This window comes from Schistocerca piceifrons, chromosome 8 (genome assembly GCF_021461385.2).
Source record: "Schistocerca piceifrons isolate TAMUIC-IGC-003096 chromosome 8, iqSchPice1.1, whole genome shotgun sequence".
Taxonomy (NCBI): Eukaryota; Metazoa; Arthropoda; class Insecta; order Orthoptera; family Acrididae; genus Schistocerca; species Schistocerca piceifrons.
In genome coordinates, this window is record NC_060145.1 from 109,721,670 (window position 1) to 109,746,721 (window position 25,052).

Here is a 25,052-nt window from a genome sequence, read left to right on the forward strand (position 1 = left end):
ATTAAGTCGGGTGATGCTGAGGGAATTAGATTAGAAAATGAGACTCTTAAATTAGTAAAGGAGTTTTGCTATTTGGGGAGCAAAATAACTGATGATGGTCGAATTAGAGAAGATATAAAATGTAGACTGGCAATGGCAAGGAAAGCGTTTATGAAGAAGAGAAATCTGTTAACATCGAGTATAGATTTAAGTGTCAGTTAGTCGTTTCTGAAAGTATTTGTATGGAGTGTAGCCATGTATGGAAGTGAAACATGGACGATAAATAGTTTGGACAAGAAGAGAATAGAAGCGTTTTGAAATGTGGTGCTACAGAATAATGCTGAAGATTAGATGGGTAGATCACATAACTAATGAGGAGGTATTGAATAGAATTGGGGAGAAGAGGAGTTTGTGGCACAACTTGACAAGAAGAAGGGATCGGTTGATAGGACATGTTCTGAGGCATCAAGGGATCACAAATTTAGCATTGGAGGGCAGCGTGGAGGGTAAAAATCGTAGAGGGAGACCAAGAGATGAATACACTAAGCAGATTCAGAAGGATGTAGGTTGCAGTAAGTACTGGGAGATGAAGAAGCTTGCACAGGATAGAGTAGCATGGAGAGCTGCATCAAACCAGTCTCAGGACTGAAAACAACAACAACAACATGCTGTGGTCCTCTTTTAGGGCTATTCACTGTTGTGTGCTGCTGAATGTCTTCATTTATATACTGATGAAATTTCTTTATATACTGTCATTTTTGGTTATCTGCTGGATACCAATGTCACATATTTAAAATGTCACTGGACAATTTGAAGAGGTTGTTATGGAGGGGTGACTGTACAGTACACTCTTGCTTCTGCTACCCTCGTGGCTGACTGGAAGGAAATCTAGTAGATGATTGGCAGAAGGCAGTGTATCAGTTGTTTGTTGCCTGTAACACTCTGATAAGCAATCGGTGGGCAAACTCTTGTTGACGACGTGAAGGCAATAAAAAATCAACAGCTTGCATCTGGTGGTAGCATTTTCTTGCGGCGAGGCGTTAAAACCGCACAGTATTTCTCTCACAGCCGCTTTTTATATTATTAAACTGGGTCAAATGGTGCTGCTGGCTGGAAAACACACACTGTCCACTGGCCTGGAATTGCTGGCAGCTCGGCCATAGGTAACTTGTAGCCATTCTCTCTGTTAGGGGGTTTAATTATTTCAATAGCCTCTCTTATTTTCTGTTTCTGCGTCCATAGCTGGGGAGCAAGCACACAAGGTTCTTGAAAATTTATAGGACAGCTATATTCCTGGTAGTGTTCTGCTACAGCTGACTTGTTATTCTGTCCCAGTTGTAAATAATGTTCATTCTCTGAAACTAAGGATCCAGTGAATGCTCGCCACACTGCAAGTGTCTACAAGCTTCAGTGTGAATGCAGTGAAGTCTATGTTGGTGAAAGGGGGAGACCTATTAGCACTTACATTTAGAATATGAACTTTACATATGACTGGTACAGAACAACACGCCAGCTGTAGCAGGACACCACCAGGAATATGGCTGTCCTATCAATTTTCAAGAAACTCGCGTGCTTGCTTATCAGCCGTGGATGTAGCAATGGAAAATAGGAGAGGCTATTGAAACAATTAAAGGCCCTCATAACATGAACAGGGAGGATGGCTACAAGTTATTTATGACCTGCCTGCCAGCAATTCCAGCCTGGCAGACTGTGTGTGTTCGCCAGCCACCAGCACCACTTGACCTGGGTTTAATAATATAAACAGTGGCCGCAAGAGAATTGTTGTGCAGCCTTAATGCTTTGCTGCAGGAAAACACTACCCCCTGGATACAAGCTGCTGATTAGCTATTGCTTTCCAGTCACCAATGGGAGTTTGCCTACCAATCAGTTATCATAATGGCAAAGACAACAGACAGCCAATATCCTACCTTTTGTCAATCGTCTACTAGAATTGCCTTCCAATCAGCCACCGGAGTAGCACAGGCAACAGCGTACCATACAGCTACCCTGTCATAACAACCTATTCCAATGACAACTCAGACATGTGAAGTTGGTAGCCAGCAGACAAATAACATGACAGGACATAAAGAAAGACACGGTGCTGAACTGCTCCGAAGAGGACCACAGCAAGTTGGTCAAAATGTCAGCATTTTAGTTGGTTTAGTAGTTAACAATGACACAGCCCAATAACCAAAATTATTTTGTCCAAAATGACACTGGCTGTGGAAACCTATGTACTCAAATTTATATACAATGTCAACAAATTTCTCTTTTTCAGAAACAATTTCTTGATATTGCCAATCTGCATTTCATCTCCTCTCTATTTTGGCAGTGGTCAGTTACTTTACTGCCCATATAACAAATGAACTTCTTTTAGTGTCTCATTTCCTAATATAATTTCCCCAGCATTGTCTAACTGAACTGCACTGCTTTGCTTTAGCTTTTGTTGGTGTTTATCTTGTACCTCTTTTCAAGAAACTATTCATTCCATTCAGCTGTTCCTGCAAGTCCATTGCTCTCTCTGACAGAATTACAATGTTACTGGCAAACCTAAAGTTTTTACTTTTTTCCTTGCACTTAATTCCCTTTACAAGTTTCTTCTGTGTTTTCTTTACTGCTTGCTCAATAAATAGATTCAACAACACTGGGGATAGATTACAACCCTGTCCCACTTCCTTCTCGACTACTAGTTCCCTTTCACATTCTTCAACTCTTATAACTGCAGTCTGGTTTCTGCACTAGCTGTAAATAAACTATACCTCCCTGTATTTTATCTCTGCTATCTTCAGAATTTCAATGTTGGTATTCCAGCCAACACTGTCAAAAGCTTTCTCTAAATCTATAAACGCTTTAAACGTATGTGTACCTTTCTTCAGCCTGTCTTCTAACATAAGTCATAATGTCAGTGTGCCTCACATTTAACTACATTTCTCTGGGACCCAAACTGATCTTCCCTGAGGTCGGCTTCCACTTGTGTTTCCATTCTTCTGTAAATAATTCATGCTGTTATTTTGCAATCAAGACTTATTAAACTAACAGTTTGGTAATATTATTAAATGTCAGCACTTGCCTTCTTTGGAATTGAAATTATTTAATTATACTTGAAGTCTGCAGGTATTTTGCCAGATTCATATACCTTGCGCACCGGGTGGAATGGTTTCATTATGTCATGTTTTCTCTAGGTTTTCAATAATTCTAAGGGAATGTTATCTACTACTGGAGGCTTTTTTCAACTCAGGTCTTTCATTGCTCTGTCAAATTCTTATCGTAATATCAAATCTCCCAGCCCATATTCATCTACTTCCTCTCTCTCTCTATAATATTGCCTTAAAGTTAATTTCCCTTGCATAACTTTTATACATATTCCTTCCACCATCCTGCTCCCCTTTTTTTGCATAGTACTGGCTTGCCATACAAGCATGGTTGGTTGCTGATTTGCGGGAGGGAACCAAATAGTGAGATCATCAGTCCCATGATCTGGGATGGCAGAAGTGAAGGGAGGAACAACACAAACAGCACAGTCCAGTCAAGGGGAACGGAGAAAGTGCAAAGAGGGAAAAGGAATGTTAGGGAAGCAGGAAGAGGGCAGAACAAGAGGAGGTGGGTGTGAACGGGGAAAGCTGGGATGTTCCGAAATGCTACGTGCAGTGGAGCACCAGCACCTTTATCACGATACAAAGAGGCAACATGAGGGGAAGAACACAAAAGAAAAGAGGAAACAAAACAGCAGCCCAGATCAGACAAAACATAGGGAAAAGGTGGGGAGAACCTGTCCAGTATAGAGGCAAGGCCAAAGACTCTATGACCACCATCTACACTACTGAGAAACTCAAATGCCAGAGGAAAAGTCAAGGACTTATATCTGCAAGTACAAACCACTTTTGTGAAGAAAGCCAAGGCCGGACATAACCACACGAGGATCGTCCCCTAACACACGAGACAAGGAAGGTGGGAGGACATATTCAGTACACTGGGCTGAAAAGCAGCATAGTCCAGCAAAATATGGATAATTGTGAGCAGAAACCCGCAACTACAAAGGGGGGTGGGAGGGTGGCTCACTCATTGCAGAGTAAAACACAACGGGTGAACCTAGTACGGCCAATATAATGATGACAGAGGACGGTAGATTCCTGCCGGGAGAGGCAGAGGGAAGAACAGCACATGGTGGGAATATCTTTAGTGGCACGAAGTTCATTAGACAGAGGGTAGCTTCCCAAGAGTCACCCCATGATTGAGCAAAAAGAGAACTGATTTAAAGCAGCAAATCTGCTCCTGGAGGGGTCACAGAGAATGGGGGTAGTTGGCTGTGGTCACCCTCAAGTCAGATTATCAGCAAGTTCATTACCCAGGATACCCGGCAGTTACCAGTGGCTAAATGGATACCATGATGGTGAACTGAGTCCAAGAGCAGCAATGTGAAAGGAGCAGCCAATCTATAAACTTGACAACCACAGTCTGGGCACAACAGAACTAATGCCCAGTAAAGACAGAGAAGAGTCGAATGATTTGTGCCCCATGAGGTGGTGTGGGCAATGAAGTGAAAAACATTGAGTTTACAAAAACTGCCAACCTTCAGATGACGAATCTGAGGGACCCAAGAAATGGAACTGGGGGACCACGGTAGGTGTTGGGCATCGCGATAAGAGCCCTGGATAGGATGGACCTTAGTCTGGTGGCAGAAATGCACCAACCTCAACTTAAGGCAAGAGAATTTAAAATCATGAGTGTGTCCACAGGGAAGCGCACTGGATGTCACCCTGGAGCTGGCGTTCCACAGAGGCCACCGAGCAGGAGCTAGCACAAATATAGAAATCAACCATATACAGAGCACAGTTGACCGCTGGTCCAGCAGAGGCCCCAAGTCCATTAATGGCTATTAGAAAAAGAAGGACACTTCATATTGATCCCCATGGGGTGCCATTTTCCTGAATCTGCAGAGAGCTGAGAACAGTGCCAACCCAGACTCTGAACAACTGGTGGGACAGGAACTGGCGAATAAAAATTGGGACGGCGGCCCAAAGACCTCACTCATGAAGCATATGGGGGATGTGACAGTACCAAGCTGTGTCATAGGCCTTACGGAAATCAAAGAAAACTGCGACAAGATGTTTTGCTGAGAAAAGGTGTGCCAAACTGTGGATTCCACTCAAAGCAGATGATTGATTGGAGACTGTCTCTTTCGAAAGCTGCACTGGTAGGAGATAAAAGGTCCTGAGCCACCATCTGTTCTAGTAACTTGCAGGGGACATTTGTCTGGCTGATGGGCCAGTAACCATAAAGAGATGACGGGTTCTTGCCAGGCTTGTGGACAGGAACCATGATACTGTCTATGCATTGAGGGGGGAAAATATCTTGGAGCCAAATACAGTTAAACACCTGGAGGAGATACTGACATTGTGGAGGGCTGAGGTGTTGAAGCAATCGGTTGTGGATGGAGTCAGGACCAGGGTCTGAACTGTGAGAAGAAGAGAGGGCCAAAAGCAGCTCACTTTCAGTAAAAGCTTCATTGTAGGATTCCACCTGACAAGCAGTAAAACAAAAGCGGGAAGCTTCAGGCAGCTATTTCAGATGGAGGAAGGCAGCCGGAGAGGAGGCTGTCGCCGATGTCATTGCAAAATGGGTCAGAAAGTATTCCACAAGAATGGATGGATCTGTACAAAGGCCACAGAATGTAAGACTGCCACTGACAACCTTGGAGGGTGCAGACTGTAGCTTACACCCATGACGAAGGGACAAATGAACCGAGACAGGAGACAAAGCATTCACAACACACTAGTTTGCTCTATTTGATCAAGTAACAGACTTTGGCATGAAGAAAAGTAAAGGTAATAAAACCGGCTGAGGATGGGTGCCATGTAATATGTTGCAAGGTGCAACAACAATCACGGACAGCAGTGGCAATAGCCATGCTTCACTGTGGAACTGGCTAACAGTGAATGGGGCCTGTCACGCGGAGAAAGGCAACGCCAGCAGCAAGGATTATCTTATCAGACAGATCACAGACAACTTCATCAATACAACCTGACGAAGAAGGCAGATACATGACCTGGGAGGCATATGGAGGCCAGTCAGCACATTGGAAAGCTCGGCAGAGAAACCTGGTCATTGGGAGGAGGAAGGGGGGGGGGGGGGGGGGGGACGAGAGAATCAATGGGGAGTGGTCACTATCACAGAGTTTATCGTATGGTGACCAGTGTAAGGTAGGGAGAAGGGGAGAGGAAGAGAGTGAAAGCTCAATGGCAAAGAAAGTGCCATATGCAGCACTAAAATTAGTACGGGAACCATCATTAAGAAGGCACAGGTTTTGGTCAATGAGGAGCCTCCCCCCAACTAGATGAAGAAGCAGTGCCCCAGAAAGGCTGATGGGCACTAAAATCCCCAAGGAGGAGGAGGGGAGGGGCAGTTAGGGTACGATACGCAGGTGGCCTGTCAGGAGGGAGATAGAGATTGCAAAGATTTCAAACTGTGATGGCAAAGTCCAAGTGGACCAGATCAGCAACTGTTTCTAACATGGTACAAAGTGGGATCACTGTACTAACAATATCCATATGGACCAATGTCCAGGCACCACCGGAAGTTCTCCAGGGCCAACCTGGTACCATCAGAAAGTACAGTACCCACAAAGGGTCGGCTAGAGACCATCAGTCGAATGAGATTCCTGGAGAATGACACTGACAGTAGTATCCGTTAAAGTTTCATTGAATAATCACAACAGCTGGGTACCTCTCAATGCCTGTGTGCCTGAGTGATCTGCCCTTCCTTCTTCTTAAACTTCCCTGACCTACCTACCTCCCTCCTTCCTTGAGGGAGGAATTAAGAGCTCTGAGAGCTAGGATACTGCCTATCGTCAATACTAAATATTATGCTTATTGAAGGTAAGTACTTGCCAGTATTTATGTCTTAAAATTTCATAGTTTTCTTAAGTGATATAAAACAATTAATTATTTCAAAAACAAACTGGCAGTGAGGAAAAAAGCTGTATTGAAATATTAATTATTTAGCATTTTTGCTGTGACAATAAACAGAACAATCATGAGAAGCATCAGAATTCACATATGAAAGAAGAACAGAAATTTTGAGGGAGCTATGACCGCCACAGAATGCTGCAGAAGCAGAATGCTGGCTCGGAGTACAAATGTTTCGAGTTCCCATTTTTTGGATAATTCCCATGCTACTATACACCAGCAGTGCACTTACTCACAAGCAACACCCATACATATTTAAAATTTTCTGCATATTCTATGTTCTTTTTCAGTTTCACTATCTGGCTACCCTGATTGGGGTTTTTGTAGTGTTTTTACATCATTACAGACAAATGCTGGGATGGTTCCAAAATTCACCAAAACTGTGGCCAACTGCTTTCCCTATCCTCCATCAGCTAGTTTTCACCTCTAATGATCTTGTCATCAATGGGAAACTTAATTCTAACATATCTTTCTTCTAGCCACACATGTGGAACTGAGGAAAGGCCATCTTGTGAGCCATACATGTAACCTGTCTTGGAAGACTCATTCAGCACAATATTTACATGATCATTACTTCGCTATGAGAGTGAACTGCCACACTAGTTATTTTGCTGCAGAGTTTTGCCTTTTTCCTCTTTTACATAATTCATAATATTCTGTGGATCCTATCAAAATGGATAAGCTTCAGGGGTCTGGTGTGAGTCAAATGCACATTAAGAAAGAGAAGTAACTGTTACAAATTGCATTAATAGTTAACTACCGTTAAAATACTTTATTTTTGTTTACTCAGGCTAAATTCAGCGTAATACAGTCAGCAGAAAAACTGCCATTTTGGGAGCAAAAAGAAAAGAAAGGAAGAAAAAATGCTCCTACTGTTCTATTGTTAGCTTAATATCTACATAGTCTCATTGCTATTTATCATAAAACCACACTTAGCTATTTGCCGCAAGAAGAGAGGCTTTTTTACCATGAGTGTTGCTGCTAGTCACCTATCTAACAAAAATAACAAATCCTTAATTAAATTCTTTGTAGATTTACAAGTAGGCTATGTTTTTAATCATTTAGTCGAACAATAGAAACTCCAGATAGGAATATGAGCAATGTAGGAAAAGATAGATTGCTATTTACCGTAAAAAAGACACATCGAGCTGCAGGCAAGCACAATTAAGACTCACATAAAGCTTTCAGCCACGGCCTTTGTCAGTACAAGACGCGCGCGCGTGCACACACACACACACACACACACACACACACACACACACACACACACCACAAAAAGGAAGCACACCTTACACACACAAGCACCAACTCCAGCATCTTGGGCCAGAATGCAGAATCACGTGGGATGCAAGCAGAAATCTGGAGGGGGCTGGCGAGGAGAAGAGATAAGAGATATTAGTGTATGAGTGGAGAGGGAGAAAGAGAGAGACGGACACTTCCTGGTGGAGAGTACAGGGACTAAATTGCCAACAGGCACAGTGTCAGGAGGTTGTGGGACAAGCAGGTGGGGAAAAAAAGAAGCAATCAAGGAGAGGAGTGGGGAAGAACAGGCAGATGCATTGGCAGAGGGCCACAAATAAACAGGGTGGGAGATGAATAGGGAGGAGATGATAGGACATCCCGATGCTGCACCCGTTGGCAATCTAGTCCCTGCACACTCCACAAGACAGCATTCCTCTTTCTCCCCACCCGTACACTACCATCCCATCCCCTTCCCTGCCCCGACCAGATTGCTGCTTGCATCCCACGTGATGTTGCATTCTGGCCCAAGATGCTGGAGTTGGCGGTCGTGTGTGCATGAGACATGTGTGTGTGTGTGTGTGTGTGTGTGTGTTTTACTGACGAAGACTGTAGCCGAAAGCTTTATTAGAGTGTATTTTGATTGTGTCTGTGTGCAACTTGACGTGTCTTCTTTACAGTAAGGAAAAAAATCTTTTTTCTTACATTGTTGTTTTTAATTATTTATATATGTGGACTGAAGTGACAAATGAAAATTCGTACCAAGGCTGGGATTCAAACTGAGGTCTCCTGCCCATTAGGCAGATGTGCTTACCACTACATCAACCTGGCACAGTGGCTTCGCACAACTTCATGGACTACCCAAGCGTGTCTCCCTCCTCAATACAAATTCCCATTCATACTTCAGTCTGATTCTTACACAGTTGGAGAACCTTTGCAATACTGCTCTAGTTAAGGGAGAACACTAAGTGGACTGAAGTGTGAGTGGGAATTTGGACTGAGAAGGTAGGCATGCTAGGGTGGTCCGTGCAGCTGTGCAAAGCCTCTGTGCCAGGGTGGCGTAGTGGGTAGCACATCTGATTAGTGAGCAGGAGGCCCGGGTTCTAATCCTGACCTCAGTACAAATTTTCATTTGTTGCTTCAGTCTGCGTGTATACATCACAGATGTTTGAGACTTTAAAAATTCCCTGGAACCATGTAGTTCCACTTGGTTTTTAATTATTGTTTAATTTCTAAGGCTTCCCATTTTCCTGTTGTATGGCTGGATAAATAAGAAAACAGCAAGGGCACTACAGCCCTTGCTTTCTGCTGTCCACATCATTGCTAAGCTTTCAACACAATGTTCTTTTAAACCTGAATACTGGAAGTTTCTTTCTGGCATACCATTCACAGATTCAAAAAAACTTTTTAGATGTGCTTTTTGGGTGGGGTCCGCCTTTAGCAAAACACAATTTTGTTTTCTGTCCCAGACATGTTTCACTGTAGTTGCAGCATTGTCAGGTTTTTTTAATCATTATTATTATTATTACGGATTCTTACCATATGGTGTGGTTTTCCTGCTGTATTACTTTTTTACAGTGTCTGTTTTTCTTTACAGTTTGTCATCTGCAAGCTTTCTTTTTATGTCATCTTCTTCACTGTCAACTTCTGTGTATTGAGAAGTTCTGTGTATTGGTAAGAAGCCATAATAATAATAAAACAAACATTGATGAAGCTGCAACTGCAGTGAAACATGTCTGGGACAAAAAACAAAATTGTGTTTTGCTAAAGGTGGTCCCCACCCAAAAAATCTGTTACTGTTAAAGCAAACACAGACAAAAGAGCTTCATCCTCAAGATGATTTTTAGATGTGTGTGCTTATAAGTCAGTTATTCTTGTTTCACAGGCTTCTAAATAAATAGTCGCATTTTAGTACATGATATCTAAAAAGAGGTTAAACACCACTTTCCATGAGAATATTTAGATTTATTACCTTGATGGTTGTGTGCTGGGCACAATTTCAAGTGGAATAGCTCCACCTTGTTCAGTAGTGAGGTACACAAATTCTTCAAGGAGATCAATGGAAATAACATAGTGCTGGAACGGAGAGTAAGTAAAGCTGCCCTTGTGATGAATCCGTTGCACCAGTTGATCCATAAGCTCTTCTTCCAGAGGCCAGTCTAACTGAACAAGAACTGTCATGTGCCCAATTATTAAATCCATGTCACAGTCAGGTCTTTGGAGACATTTCTGTAAACAAATAAGCTGTCACAGTTAAAAGGAAAAAAAGTGTGAATTAGAAAAATCACCGATCAGTTATAATCTTACAACATATTTCACTTAGCATACCTGCCCACTTGTCTTACAGTTCCCTCATTATCAACCTTACACCCACAAAGTAAAAAGTAAATTATTATTTCATGAAAACCACTTTGGGACTTCCATTTCCAACATCAGAAAAGTAAGATAATGCATATGTTGTGTGTCTTTTTCATGTGATTCATCTTATGTAAGAAAAAATGTGCAAATCATCAATGGCAATATGATAGTTGAAACTATTACTGAAAAGGATCATATAGTCCTAAAACTTCAATTCTATATCTAAAAACAAAGATGATGTGACTTACCAAACAAAAGCATTCACACGTCGATAGACACACAAACAAACACAAATATACACACAATATTCTAGCTTTTGCAACCAACGGTTGCTTCGTCAGGAAAGAGGGAAGGAGAGGGAAAGACGAAAGGATGTGGGTTTTAAAGGAGAGGTTAAGGAATCATTCCAATCCCAAGAGCGGAAAGACTTACCTTAGGGGGAAAAAAGGACGGGTATACACTCGCGCACACACACACACACACACACACACACACACACACATCCATCCACGCATATACAGACACAAGCAGACATATTAAAAGGCAAAGAGTTTGGGCAGAGATGTCAGTCGAGGCGGAAGTGCAGAGGCAAAGATGTTGTTGAATGACAGGTGAGGTATGAGTGGCGGCAACTTGAAATTAGCGGAGATTGAGGCCTGGTGGATAACGGGAAGAGAGGATATATTGAAGAGCAAGTTCCCATCTCTGGAGTTCAGAAGGGTTGGTGTTAGTGGGAAGTATCCAGATAACCCGGACGGTGTAACACTGTGCCAAGATGTGCTGGCCGTGCACCAAGGCATGTTTAGCCACAGGGTGATCCTCATTACCTACAAACACTGTCTGCCTGTGTCCATTCATGCGAATGGACAGTTTGTTGCTGGTCATTCCCACATAGAATGCGTCACAGTGTAGGCAGGTCAGTTGGTAAATCACGTGGGTGCTTTCACACGTGGCTCTGCCTTTGATTGTGTACACCTTCCGGGTTACAGGACTGTAGTAGGTGGTGGTGGGAGGGTGCATGGGACAAGTTTTACACTGGGGGCGGTTACAAGGGTAGGAGCCAGAGGGTAAGGAAGAAGGTTTGGGGATTTCATAGGGATGAACTAAGAGGTTACGAAGGTTAGGTGGACGGTGGAAAGACACTCTTGGTGGAGTGGGGAGGATTTCATGAAGGATGGATCTCATTTCAGGGCAGGATTTGAGGAAGTCGTATCCCTGCTGGAGAGCCACATTCAGAGTCTGATCCAGTCCCGGAAAGTATCCTGTCACAAGTGGGGCACTTTTGTGGTTCTTCTGTGGGAGTTTCTGGGTTTGAGAGGATGAGGAAGTGGCTCTGGTTATTTGCTTCTGTACCAGGTCGGGAGGGTAGTTGCGACATGCAAAAGCTGTTGTCAGGTTGTTGGTGTAATGGTTCAGGGATTCCGGACTGGAGCAGATTCGTTTGCCACGAAGACCTAGGCTGTAGGGAAGGGACCATTTGATGTGGAATGGGTGGCAGCTGTCATAATGGAGGTACTGTTGCTTGTTGGTGGGTTTGATGTGGACGGACGTGTGAAGCTGGCCATTGGACAGGTGGAGGTCAACGTCAAGGAAAGTGGCATGGGATTTGGAGTAGGACCAGGTGAATCTGATGGAACCAAAGGAGTTGAGGTTGGAGAGGAAATTCTGGAGTTCTTCTTCACTGTGAGTCCATATCATGAAGATGTCATCAATAAATCTGTACCAAACTTTGGGTTGGCGGGCCTGGGTAACCAAGAAGGCTTCCTCTAAGCGACCCATGAATAGGTTGGCGTACGAGGGGGCCATCCTGGTACCCATGGCTGTTCCCTTTAATTGTTGGTATGTCTGGCCTTCAAAAGCGAAGAAGTTGTGGGTCAGGATGAAGCTGGCTAAGGTAATGAGGAAAGAGGTTTTAGGTAGAGTGGCAGGTGATCGGTGTGAAAGGAAGTGCTCCATTGCAGCGAGGCCCTGGACATGCGGGATATTTGTGTACACTGCTGGCCACCGTAAATGCAACACCCTGAAGGAAGCATCCAAATCAAGTGAAATTTACACCATGGGTTTGCAGCGATGAGATATGCAACAGATTAGAATTTCGGAGCAGACGCACATCACGCGGTGCCTGTGGCGCCACCTCATAGCGCCATTTAAGGCGTGGCGATTTCGACGAGTGTACGTTCGGCATGTGTGTTTACCTTGTGGTTGTTTCACAAGACGATCAGTTATGCCTCGTAGACAACAGCGAACATCGTTTGATCAAGTATCCAAGTTCGACAGAGGAAGGATAGTGGCCCACCGAGATGGTGGATTATCATACAGAGAAATCGCTAGTCGTGTTGGACGAAACCAAACAACTGTAGTGCGGATATGTGACCGTTGGATGCAGGAGGGTACGACGGACCGACGTGGTCGATCGCATTCACCTCGGTGCACCACTGCACGTGCAGATAGGCAAATTGTGCGCATGGCAGTGACGGATCGCTCAGTGACAACCCGAACCGTAGCACAGCACATTGCGTCTGAAACGCATCATCCAGTGTCTGCGCGTACCATTCGACGCCGTTTACAGCAGAGTGGTCTGTCTGCAAGACGTCCATTGCTTCGTCTACCACTGACGCAGAACCACAGACGTCTCCGTCGCCAATGGTGTGATGACAGACGGATGTGGACGGCAGAATGGAATGACGTTGTCTTTACTGACGAGGCACGCTTCTGTCTGCAGCACCACGATGGTCGGATTCGAGTGTGGAGACACCGTGGAGAGAGGATGCTGGACAGCTGTATTATGCACCGCCACACTGGTCTTGCACCGGGTATTATGGTATGGGGCGGTATTCGATATTACTCTCGCACGCCTCTAGTACGCATTGCTGATACTTTAAATAGCTGGCGCTACATATCAGAGGTGCTGGAGCCAGTTGTCCTTCCTTACCTTCAGGGCTCGGCCACAGCCATATTTCAACAGGATAATGCGCGACCACGCGTGGCACGTATTGTCCAAAGGTTCTTCGTCAATAACCAGATTGAATTGCTTCCCTGGCCGGCTCGCTCTCCGGATCTTTCGCGGATAGAAAACATGTGGTCCATGGTTGCTCAACGAGTGACCCAGATTACATCCCCAGCTGCCACACCAGATGATCTTTGGCAACGTGTGGAAGCTGCTTGGGCTGCTGTACCCCAGGAACACATCCAACGTCTCTTTGACTCAATGCCGAGACATGTGGCAGCGATGATCTCCAACAATGGCGGCTACTCTGGCTACTGATTCTGGGAGGAACCACATGTCACAGACGTCCGTAAACGTAATCATTGGATACTTGGTCAACATGTTATCTACAAAATAAATTTTGTTGTGCTACCTCTTGTCTTTCTTGGTGTTGCATTTACGGTGGCCAGCAGTGTATAAGGAAGTGGCATCAATGGTTACAAGGACGGTTTCCGGGGGTAACAGATTGGGTAAGGATTCCAGGCGTTCGAGAAAGTGGTTGGTGTCTTTGATGAAGGATGGGAGACTGCATGTAATGGGTTGAAGGTGTTGATCTACGTAGGCAGAGATACGTTCTGTGGGGGCTCGGTAACCAGCTACAATGGGGCGGCCGGGATGATTGGGTTTGTGAATTTTAGGAAGAAGGTAGAAGGTAGGGGTGCGGGGTGTCGGTGGGGTCAGGAGGTTGATGGAGTCAGGTGAAAGGTTTTGTAGGGGGGCTAAGGTTCTGAGGATTCCTTGAAGCTCCGCCTGGACATCAGGAATGGGATTACCTTGGCAAACTTTGTATGTGGTGTTGTCTGAAAGCTGACACAGTCCCTCAGCGACATACTCCCGACGATCAAGTACCACGGTCGTGGAACCCTTGTCCGCCGGAAGAATGACGATGGATCGGTCAGCCTTCAGATCACGGATAGCCTGGGCTTCAGCAGTGGTGATGTTGGGAGTAGGATTAAGGTTTTTTAAGAAGGATTGAGAGGCAAGGCTGGAAGTGGATAGTGTCTTGGGGAGTTGGATCATTAGGAGTAGGATTAGGATCAATTTTCTTCGTGGCAAAGTGATATTTCCAGCAGAGAGTACGAGTGTAGGACAGTAAATCTTTGACGAGGGCTGGTCAAAGATTTACTGTCCTACACTCGTACTCTCTGCTGGAAATATCACTTTGCCACGAAGAAAAATGATCCTAATCCTACTCCAAATGATCCAACTCCCCAAGACACTATCCAAATTGAACCCGGCCTGGAACAGTTCTGTCCTCCGTCACAGCGGGACCCACCTCCTCTTCCTCAAAATCACCCTCTCCAAACCTTCCAGGAATTTCTGACTTCCAGCCTTGCCTCTCAATCCTTCTTAAAAAACCTTAATCCTACTCCCAACATCACCACTGCTGAAGCCCAGGCTATCCGTGATCTGAAGGCTGACCGATCCATCGTCATTCTTCCGGCGGACAAGGGTTCCACGACCGTGGTACTTGATCGTTGGGAGTATGTGGCTGAGGGACTGCGTCAGCTTTCAGACAACACCACATACCTGATGTCCAGGCGGAGCTTCAAGGAATCCTCAGAACCTTAGGCCCCCTGCAAAACCTTTCACCTGACTCCATCAACCTCCTGACCCCACCGACACCCCGCACCCCTACCTTCTACCTTCTTCCTAAAATTCACAAACCCAATCATCCCGGCCGCCCCACTGTAGCTGGTTACCAAGCCCCCACAGAACGTATCTCTGCCTACGTAGATCAACACCTTCAACCCATTACGTGCAGTCTCCCATCCTTCATCAAAAACACCAACCACTTTCTCGAACGCCTGGAATCCTTAACCAATCCGTTACCCCCGGAAACCATCCTTGTAACCATTGATGCCACTTCCTTATACACAAATATCCCACACGTCCAGGGCCTCGCTGCGATGGAGCACCTCCTTTCACGCCGATCACCTGCCACTCTACCTAAAACCTCTTTCCTCATTACCTTAGCCAGCTTCATCCTGACCCACAGCTTCTTCACTTTTGAAGGCCAGACATACCAACAATTAAAGGGAACAGCCATGGGTACCAGGATGGCCCCCTCGTACGCCAACCTATTCATGGGTCACTTAGAGGAAGCCTTCTTGGTTACCCAGGCCTGCCAACCCAAAGATTGGTACAGATTTATTGATGACATCTTCATGATATGGACTCACAGTGAAGAAGAACTCCAGAATTTCCTCTCCAACCTCAACTCCTTTGGTTCCATCAGATTCACCTGGTCCTACTCCAAATCCCATGCCACTTTCCTTGACGTTGACCTCCACCTGTCCAATGGCCAGCTTCACACGTCCGTCCACATCAAACCCACCAACAAGCAACAGTACCTCCATTATGACAGCTGCCACCCATTCCACATCAAATGGTCCCTTCCCTACAGCCTAGGTCTTCGTGGCAAACGAATCTGCTCCAGTCCGGAATCCCTGAACCATTACACCAACAACCTGACAACAGCTTTCGCATCCCGCAACTACCCTCCCGACCTGGTACAGAAGCAAATAACCAGAGCCACTTCCTCATCCTCTCAAACCCAGAAACTCCCACAGAAGAACCACAAAAGTGCCCCACTTGTGACAGGATACTTTCCGGGACTGGATCAGACTCTGAATGTGGCTCTCCAGCAGGGATACGACTTCCTCAAATCCTGCCCTGAAATGAGATCCATCCTTCATGAAATCCTCCCCACTCCACCAAGAGTGTCTTTCCGCCGTCCACCTAACCTTCGTAACCTCTTAGTTCATCCCTATGAAATCCCCAAACCTTCTTCCCTACCCTCTGGCTTCTACCCCTGTAACCGCCCCCAGTGTAAAACCTGTCCCATGCACCCTCCCACCTCCACCTACTCCAGTCCTGTAACCCGGAAGGTGTACACAATCAAAGGCAGAGCCACGTGTGAAAGCACCCACGTGATTTACCAACTGACCTGCCTACACTGTGACGCATTCTATGTGGGAATGACCAGCAACAAACTGTCCATTCGCATGAATGGACACAGGCAGACAGTGTTTGTTGGCAATGAGGATCACCCTGTGGCTAAACATTCCTTGGTGCACGGCCAGCACATCTTGGCACAGTGTTACACCGTCCGGGTTATCTGGATACTTCCCACTAACACCAACCCTTCTGAACTCCGGAGATGGGAACTTGCTCTTCAATATATCCTCTCTTCCCGTTATCCACCAGGCCTCAATCTCCGCTAATTTCAAGTTGCCGCCACTCATACCTCACCTGTCATTCAACAACATCTTTGCCTCTGCACTTCTGCCTCGACTGACATCTCTGCCCAAACTCTTTGCCTTTTAATATGTCTGCTTGTGTCTGTATATGTGTGGATGGATATGTGTGTGTGTGCGGGAGTGTATACCCGTCCTTTTTTCCCCCTAAGGTAAGTCTTTCCGCTCTCGGGATTGGAATGACTCCTTACCCTCTCCTTTAAAACCCACATCCTTTCGTCTTTCCCTCTCCTTCCCTCTTTCCTGATGAAGCAACCGTTGGTTGCGAAAGCTAGAATTTTGTGTGTATATTTGTGTTTGTTTGTGTGTCTATCGACGTGCCAGCGCTTTCATTTGGTAAGTCACATCATCTTTGTTTTTAGATATATTTTTCCCACGTGGAATGTTTCCCTCTATTATAAAACTTCAATTCTGTTAGATAGTAGCACAGGAAGAATGAGAACATGTTTCCAACAATAATGTTAGTGACTGATGACATAACAGTGCAAAAGGGGGTGGGGGGAGGGGGAGGGAGGAGTAAAATACAATGACTACAAAGAAAGTTCTTTTACTCCATTTTCATCTAGGAATTCAGAACTAAACCAGCTACTGGATACCATACAACATGTAATTTTAAGAGAAGTACTGAGTGATGTCAGCAGTGTACAAGTTCTCTAAGGAAATAATTTAATAATGAAGACTTGCTCTCATTATTTGAGCAGAAGTCAATGTGGCCTGGTACCTCAATTATTCAATGAGGACAAACATCGTTAGTCAAGGTCTTATCACATTCCAGATTACATGGCATCATTTGTTTTGTATGTAGCTCACCAAAGTCTAAAATATACAGAAAAGGGATATATTGCTACTCACCATAAGGATTACATGCTGCATAGCAGACACAAACAAGCACATGTCATGCATGCATGAGTGCCGTCTCCAGCAGCTCAGAGTGGAATGCAATTTCACTAGAATGAAAGCAGCAATCTGGAGTTGGCAGGAAAGGGATAGCAGGGTACAGGTGAAGGGAGAGGAGAGCCCCATCTGGCAGAGCGTGCAGGGACTAGATGGGAGGCACAACGAGACTGCCACCAGGTGCAGCATGCAGAGGCAGTGGGGGAGGGAGGTGGGGAGGAAACAGGGAATGGAGAAGGAGAAGAGCAGGGAAGAGGAAAGATGGGTGCACTGGCAGAGGGTGGCACACAATGAGGGTGAGTTGATGTGAACAGGGAGGAGATGCTAGGACAGACGGGATGGAAACTGTTGGGTGGAGGGTACGGGGATAGTAGATTACTGTAGGTTGAGGTCAGGATAATTTTGGGGGCGGAGAATGTGATGTAAGGATAACTCCCATCTGCACAATTAAGAAAAGCTGCTGGTGGAGGGGATGGTCAAGATGGTCCAGGTTGTGAAGCAGCCACTGAAAACAAGTACATTCTATTCACTGCATATTATGCCACACGTTGATCTACTTTGCTCTGGCTCACAGTTTTGTGGTAGTTGTTCATCCTGGTGGACAGCTCGTTGGTTGCTGTTGTAGTGGTCTTCAGTCCTGAGACTGGTTTGATGCAGCTTTCCATGCTACTCTATCCTGTGCAAGCTTCTTCATCTCCCAGTACCTACTGCAACCTACATCCTTCTGAATCTGCTTAGTGTATTCATCTCTTGGTCTCCCTCTATGATTTTTACCCTCCACGCTGCCCTCCAATACTAAATTGGTGATCCCTCGATGTCTCAGAACGTGTCCTACCAACCGATCCCTTCTTCTAGTCAAGTTGAGCCACAAGCTCCTCTTCTCCCCAATTCTATTCAATACCTCCTCATTAGCTATGTGATCTACCCATCTAATCTTCAGCATTCTTCTGTAGCACCACATTTCAAAAAGCTTCTATTCTCTTCTTGTCTAAACTATTTATCGTCCACGTTTCACTTCCATACATGACTACACTCCAAACAAATACTTTCAGAAACGACTTCCCGACATTTAAATCTATACTCGATGTTGACAAATTTTTCTTCTTCAGAAATGCTTTCCTTGCCATTGCCAGTCTACATTTTATATCCTCTCTACTTCGACCATCATCAGTTATTTTGCTCCCTAAATAGCAAAACCACTTTACTAATTTAAGTGTCTCATTTCCTAATCTAATTCCCTCAGCATGACCCGACTTAATTCGACTACATTCCATTATCCTTGTTTTGCTTTTGTTGAGGTTCATCTTATACCCTCCTTTCAAGACACTGTCCATTCCGTTCAATTGCTCTTCCAAGTCCCTTGCTGTCTCTGACAGAATTACAATGTCATCAGCGAACCTCAAAGTTTTTATTTCTTCTCCATGGATTTTAATATCTACTCCAAACTTTTCTTTTGTTTCCTTTATTGCTTGCTCAATATACAGATTGAATAACATCAGGGATAGGCTACAACCCTGTCTCACTCCCTTCCCAACCACTGCTTGTAAATAGCCTTTCGCTCGCTCCATGTATTTTCCCCTGCCACCTTCAGAATTTGAAAGAGAGTATTCCAATCAACATTGTCAAAAGCTTTCTCCAAGTCTACAAATGCTAGAAATGGAGGTTTGCCTTTCCTTAATCTTTCTTCTAAGATAAGTCATAGGGTCAGTATTGCCTCACGTGTTCCAGCATTTCTACGGAATCCAAACTGATCTTCCCCGAGGTTGGCTTCTACCAGTTTTTCCGTTCGTCTGTAAAGAATTCGCGTTAGTATTTTGCAGCTGTGACTTATTAAACTGATAGTTCGGTAATTTTCACATCTGTCAACACCTGCTTTCTTTGGGATTGGAATTATTATATTCTTCTTGAAGTCTGAGGGTATTTCGCCTATCTCATACATCTTGCTCACCAGACGGTAGAGTTTTGTCGGGACTGGCTCTCCCAAGGCTGTCAGTAGTTCTAATGGAATGTTGTCTACTCCGGGGGCCTTGTTTCGACTCAGGTCTTTCAGTGCTCTGTCAAACTCTTCACGCAGTATCATAACTTTCATTTCATCTTCATCTACATCCTCTTCAATTTCCATAATATTGTCCTCAAGTACATCACCCTTGTATAGACCCTCTATATACTCCTTCCACCTTTCTGCTTTCCCTTCTTTGCTTAGAACTGGGTTTCCATCTGAGCTCTTGATATTTATACAAGTGGTTCTCTTTTCTCCAAAGGTCTCTTTAATTTTCCTGTCGGCATTATCTATCTTACCCCTAGTGAGATAAGCCTCTACATCCTTACATTTATCCTCTAGCCATCCCTGCTTAGCCATTTTGCACTTCCTGTTGATATTATTTTTAAGACGTTTGTATTCCTTTTTGCCTGCTTCATTTATTGCTTTTTTTTCTCTCCTTTTATCAATTAAATTCAATATTTCTTCTGTTACCCAAGGGCTTCTACTAGCCCCAGACTTTTTACCTATTTGATCCTCTGCTGCCTTCACTATTTCATCCTTCAAAACTACCCATTCTTCTTCTACTGTATTTCTTTCCCCCATTCCTGTGAAAATTGTTCCCTTATGGTCTCCCTGAAACTCTTCTTGTCAATCGTTCCCTAATGCTCTCCATGAAGCTCTCTACAACCTCTGGTTCTTTCAGTTTATCCAGGTACCATCTCCTCAATTTGCAGCTTCTTCAGTTTTAATCTACAGTTCATAACCAATAGATAGTGGTCAAAGTCCACATCTACCCCTGGAAATGTCTTACAATTTAAAACCTGGTTCCTGAATCTCTGTTTTACCATTATATAATGTATCTGAGACCTTCTAGTATCTCCAGGCTTCTTCCATGTATACAACCTTCTTTCATGATTCTTGAACCCAGTATTAGCTATGATTAAGTTATGTTCTGTGCAAAATTCCACCAGGCGGCTTCCTCTTTCATTCCTTACTCCCATTCCATATTCACCTACTACGTTTCCCTCTCTTCCTTTTCCTACTGTCGAGTTCCAATCACCCATGACTATTAAATTTTCGTCTCCCTTCACTACCTGAATAATTTATTTTAGCTCATCATACATTTCATCAATTTCTTCATCATCTGCAGAGCTAGTTGGCATATAAACTTGTACTACTGTAGTACGTGTGGGCTTCCTGTCTACCTTGGCCACTATAATGCGTTCATTATGCTGTTTGTAGTAGCTTACCCATACTCCTATTTTTTTATTCATTATTAAACCTACTCTTGCGTTTGATTTTGTATTTATAACCCTGTATTCACCTGACCAAAAGTCTTGTTCCTCCTGCCACCGAACTTCACTAATTCCCACTATATCTAACTTTAACCTATCCATTTCCCTTTTTAAATTTTCTAACCTACCTGCCCTATTAAGGGACCTGACATTCCACGCTCCGATCTGTAGAACGCCTGTTTTCTTTCTCCTGATAACGACGTCCTCTTGAGTAGTCCCCGCCTGGAGATCCGAATGGGGGACTATTTTACCTCCGGAATATTTTACCCAAGAGGACGCCATCATTATTTAATCGTACAGTAAATCTGCATGCCCTCGGGAAAAATTACGGCTGTAGTTTCCCCTTGCTTTCAGCCATTCACAGTTACCAGAACAGCAAGGTCATTTTGGTTAGTGTTACAAGGTCAGATCAGTCAATCATCCAGACTGTTGCCCCTGCAACTACTGAATAGGCTGCTGTTCCTCTTCAGGAACCACATGTTCGTCTGGCCTCTCAACAGATACCCCTCCGTTGTGGTTGCACCTATGGTACAGCTATCTGTATCGTTGAGGCATGCAAGCCTCCCCACCAACGGCAAGGTCCATGGTTCATGGGGGGAAGAGCTCATTGGTAGTCCATCGGAGTCCGGGCCACATATGAAAGCAGCCATGTGATATACCAGCTCTGTTGCAACCATTGCACAGCTTTTTATATTGGTATAGCTCGTTGGTAGTCATACCAGTATCAAAAGCCGTGCAATGATTGCAACAGAGCTGATATATCACATGGCTGCTTTCATATGTGGCCCGGACTCCGATGGAGTAGGGTAAGCTCGTGACAGGACTATAGTTGGAAGTGCTCGGAGGTGGATTGGGCAGATCTTGCAACGGGCTCTTCTACAGGGAGTGGCATAGGGACAGACTAGGATTCTATGGAGACTGGTCACTTTAGGAGGGCTGGGAAGGACCTCGGTTATCCCTCATTTCAGGGCATGATATGTAGTTAATCAAAGCCCTGATGAAGGGTCTGGGACAGTATCGGGTGAAGAAGAGGGCACTCTTTAGTAGCTGTTTCTTGGGGATGGTGGGAGGATTGGGGGTATGTGGGGAAATGACATGGGAGAGCTGTTGACTAGGTCTGAGGGGTAGTGCCTGTCTGTGAAAAGGTGTTGGTGAAACCTTCAGCATACTGGGCAAAGGAGTACTTATCAGTGCAGATATGCCTCACCCAGGTGGCCAGGCTGGTGTAAAAGGGGTAAAGAGGAGGAGGCCAACATGCAGGAAGGTGGCACACTTAGTTGAGGAGGATCGGGTGAAGTGGATAGGAGAGTCTACATCTGAAGAATATGGTTTTAATAATTACTTGCATCTTAATTCGTTAGATATAAGGCTTGTAGGTACCTAAATTATGGAAAGCATTCAGTGTTTTCTTAACACTGATTTCCAGTATTTCGACACTGCTAAGCGTATAGTACTGTCAGCAGATTTATTTATTTAATCTGGTCTCATTAGGTCCTGCTACTGAGGACTTACATCAGACCATGGTTTCTCACACACAGTACTTCTTTTTATTCACTTTGGGAATAACAATTTTAATATGACAAATAGTATTAAAATGATTTGAATGTTTACAGAGACAATGTCAGTAAATAGTGCTGACTATGAACTAATAAAGTTAATACTGGTAGTACGTGTACTACTGCTGAAGCTGCTCCCACTAATGGTGGTAATAGTAACAGTTATAATGACTACAGTAACAATAACGATAGTGGCAGATATAAAAAGAATTTAAAGGTGTACAAAATAGATGTTTTATGATATAGCGTGTTCTGAGGAAAGGAAAGAATATTGGGAAATGAGGAGGATATGATTGGAAAGAAGGGTGAACATGGCCAATGACAATCATTACTGGTGCTTCAGCACATATGTCATTAACTGTCTTCTGATGCTGGAGATGTTATTCAGTTCTCTAATATACTGCGGGAGGTTATTCCAGAATCAGGTTCCTGCTACTGAGGACTTTGAGAAAGTGGCTAACAACAGAGTGGGACACAGACGATTTTACTCTGATGGGAAGGGGTTTTTCTGCCAGAGCATTAAGATCAATGAGAGATATGGGAGACCTCTGCATATTTGAGGTCTTTTAAACAAGACCACAACAGAACTCATCATCAATAAAATATGACAAGATAAATAAAATATTTCCAGTATTATTGTCTTTGCAGTTACCTGGAAATTGAAGCATTCAACACCAGGGATTCAAGATATTTCCATATGATTATACAGGTGTCTCATGAAAGACAACCGGGAGGAGTCTGCAGGTCTCGCAGCATGTTTGCCGGCTGCTGATGCTGCATCTGCCAGTTGTCGCTATGCACAGTTCTCGGACACCAATACTTTGCGCATGCTCCCTACACTGCCCGTCTGGTATACTGGTGTTTTCTTTTGAGTTCTTTTGTTGTCAATTTTAATCTCTTCAAATATTGTTGCTAGATGTAATTATTATAACTACGCCAAATCTGCGGTGCTCGCGTGCTGCTGGGCCCAGCCCTCAGACAGAAACCTTGTGTGCGTCTTCTACACTGAGTGTTAGGTATTTAGTTTTGGGTTTCCTGTCGAGTTTCCATTCGGTACGGTATACATGAAGGATCAATGAGCATTTCTTGTGTTGAACTATGCAAAAACAGAATCATATGTGGAATGTCAGCTTGAATTCATACAAAAATTTCCCAGTGTACATGTTCCCAATGATTCGATGATATGCAGATTAATGAAGAAATTTCATGAGACTGGATCTGAGTTACACAAACAAAAGGCCTATAGAACCTAATCTTTTAACCAAAAACAAATTAGATAAGATACGGGAGGCCTTGAAAAAAACCAAGTAGATCTCTGCACCATTTGGCACTTCAGACTGGGGTGTCACGAGCATCTGCTCACAGAGCTGTGCACAAACTGAAATTGAAACTATACAAAATAACGATAGTGCATTAATTGAGGAAATCAGATAATGTTGCGTGACATCGTTATTGCAACTGGCTGTTACTGTCTGTGCACAATGGGGAAGTTGATCCTGAGAAGCTTTTTTTTCCCGAACAAGCGTGGTTGCATTTGTCACGGTATATAAATTCTCAAAACAATCGATGTTGGAGTTCCAAAAATCCTTACGAATTACATCAACAGCCTGCGCATGATGTGAAAAGAGGAGTGTGTTGTGCAGTTTATTTCATGCACAACAACGCAAGACCACACATCACCAATGCTTCTATGACAGCAATACAAAGTGTGTTGATGATAGGACAATTGACTGGCATCCTCATTCTCCAGATCTAAATTGGTGTGATTTTTACCCTTGGGGAATGTTAAAAGAGAAGGTGTATGCAACCAATCCCACCACTTTTGAAGAGTTGGAAGGCAGGGTTTGGCTAGTTATTTCCCATATTTTGGCAGCTGAAATTCGTTGAGTGTTGGCTAAAGTGTTCAGGAGATGTCAGGCTGCTTTTACCACATAGGGATATGATTTTGAGCACCTACTGTATATAAATGTAAGCTTAAGTTAATCAGATGGCAACATTGTTTATGCTTAAATCAGGAGAAGTGTGCATGCAGCTGACTACTGGCAGATTAGTGGCAAAGAGTTGGGCACAGTGGCAGCCGGAGGATGTGGTGGTGGTGGTGGTGGCTGTGGCCTTGTGACGCAACCTGTAGACCTCTCCCAGGCGTCTTCCGTGACACACCCTGAAGAACTAGTACAAGGAAGGAGGAAGTTCCGAGAGCAAAACAAGGCATCTAAATTTTTGATACATGGGGAATTAGCTGGAAATAACATTAATAAAACACCATGACAGCAAATTACATGAAGGGACTCTATTGCTTTTTTGATGACATACATTACTGATCATTGGCACCTGGAGTGACTGATGTCTATTTTGAGTTATTCACTCCAATATTTCCATGCAAGAGTATCTTGACACAGCCACATTCCATTTACCCTTGTTTAGTCACAATGGTCAAACATTAACAGTGAAATACCCGTTCACTTTGGTGCAATGCACAACAAAAACAACACAACATAACAGAATAATTAATGGTCCTAACTAATTAACTAAATAAAAT

The 25,052-nt window shown here is 44.1% G+C and overlaps 1 protein-coding gene across 3 annotated transcripts in view; it reads right to left on the reverse strand.

Annotated features, from left to right (window-relative positions):
* The window catches only part of LOC124711984 (integrator complex subunit 10), a 134,437-nt gene that overhangs the window by 4,213 nt on the left and 105,172 nt on the right, over positions 1-25,052 (reverse strand). For all 3 annotated transcript variants that reach the window (XR_007005554.1, XM_047242268.1, XM_047242269.1), the window contains exon 12: positions 10,156-10,412. Coding sequence is in view for 2 of the 3 variants with exons in the window: in XM_047242268.1 (XP_047098224.1) it covers positions 10,156-10,412 (257 nt within the window). In the remaining variant the exon portion in view is untranslated. The remainder of the gene's footprint in view (positions 1-10,155; positions 10,413-25,052) is intronic.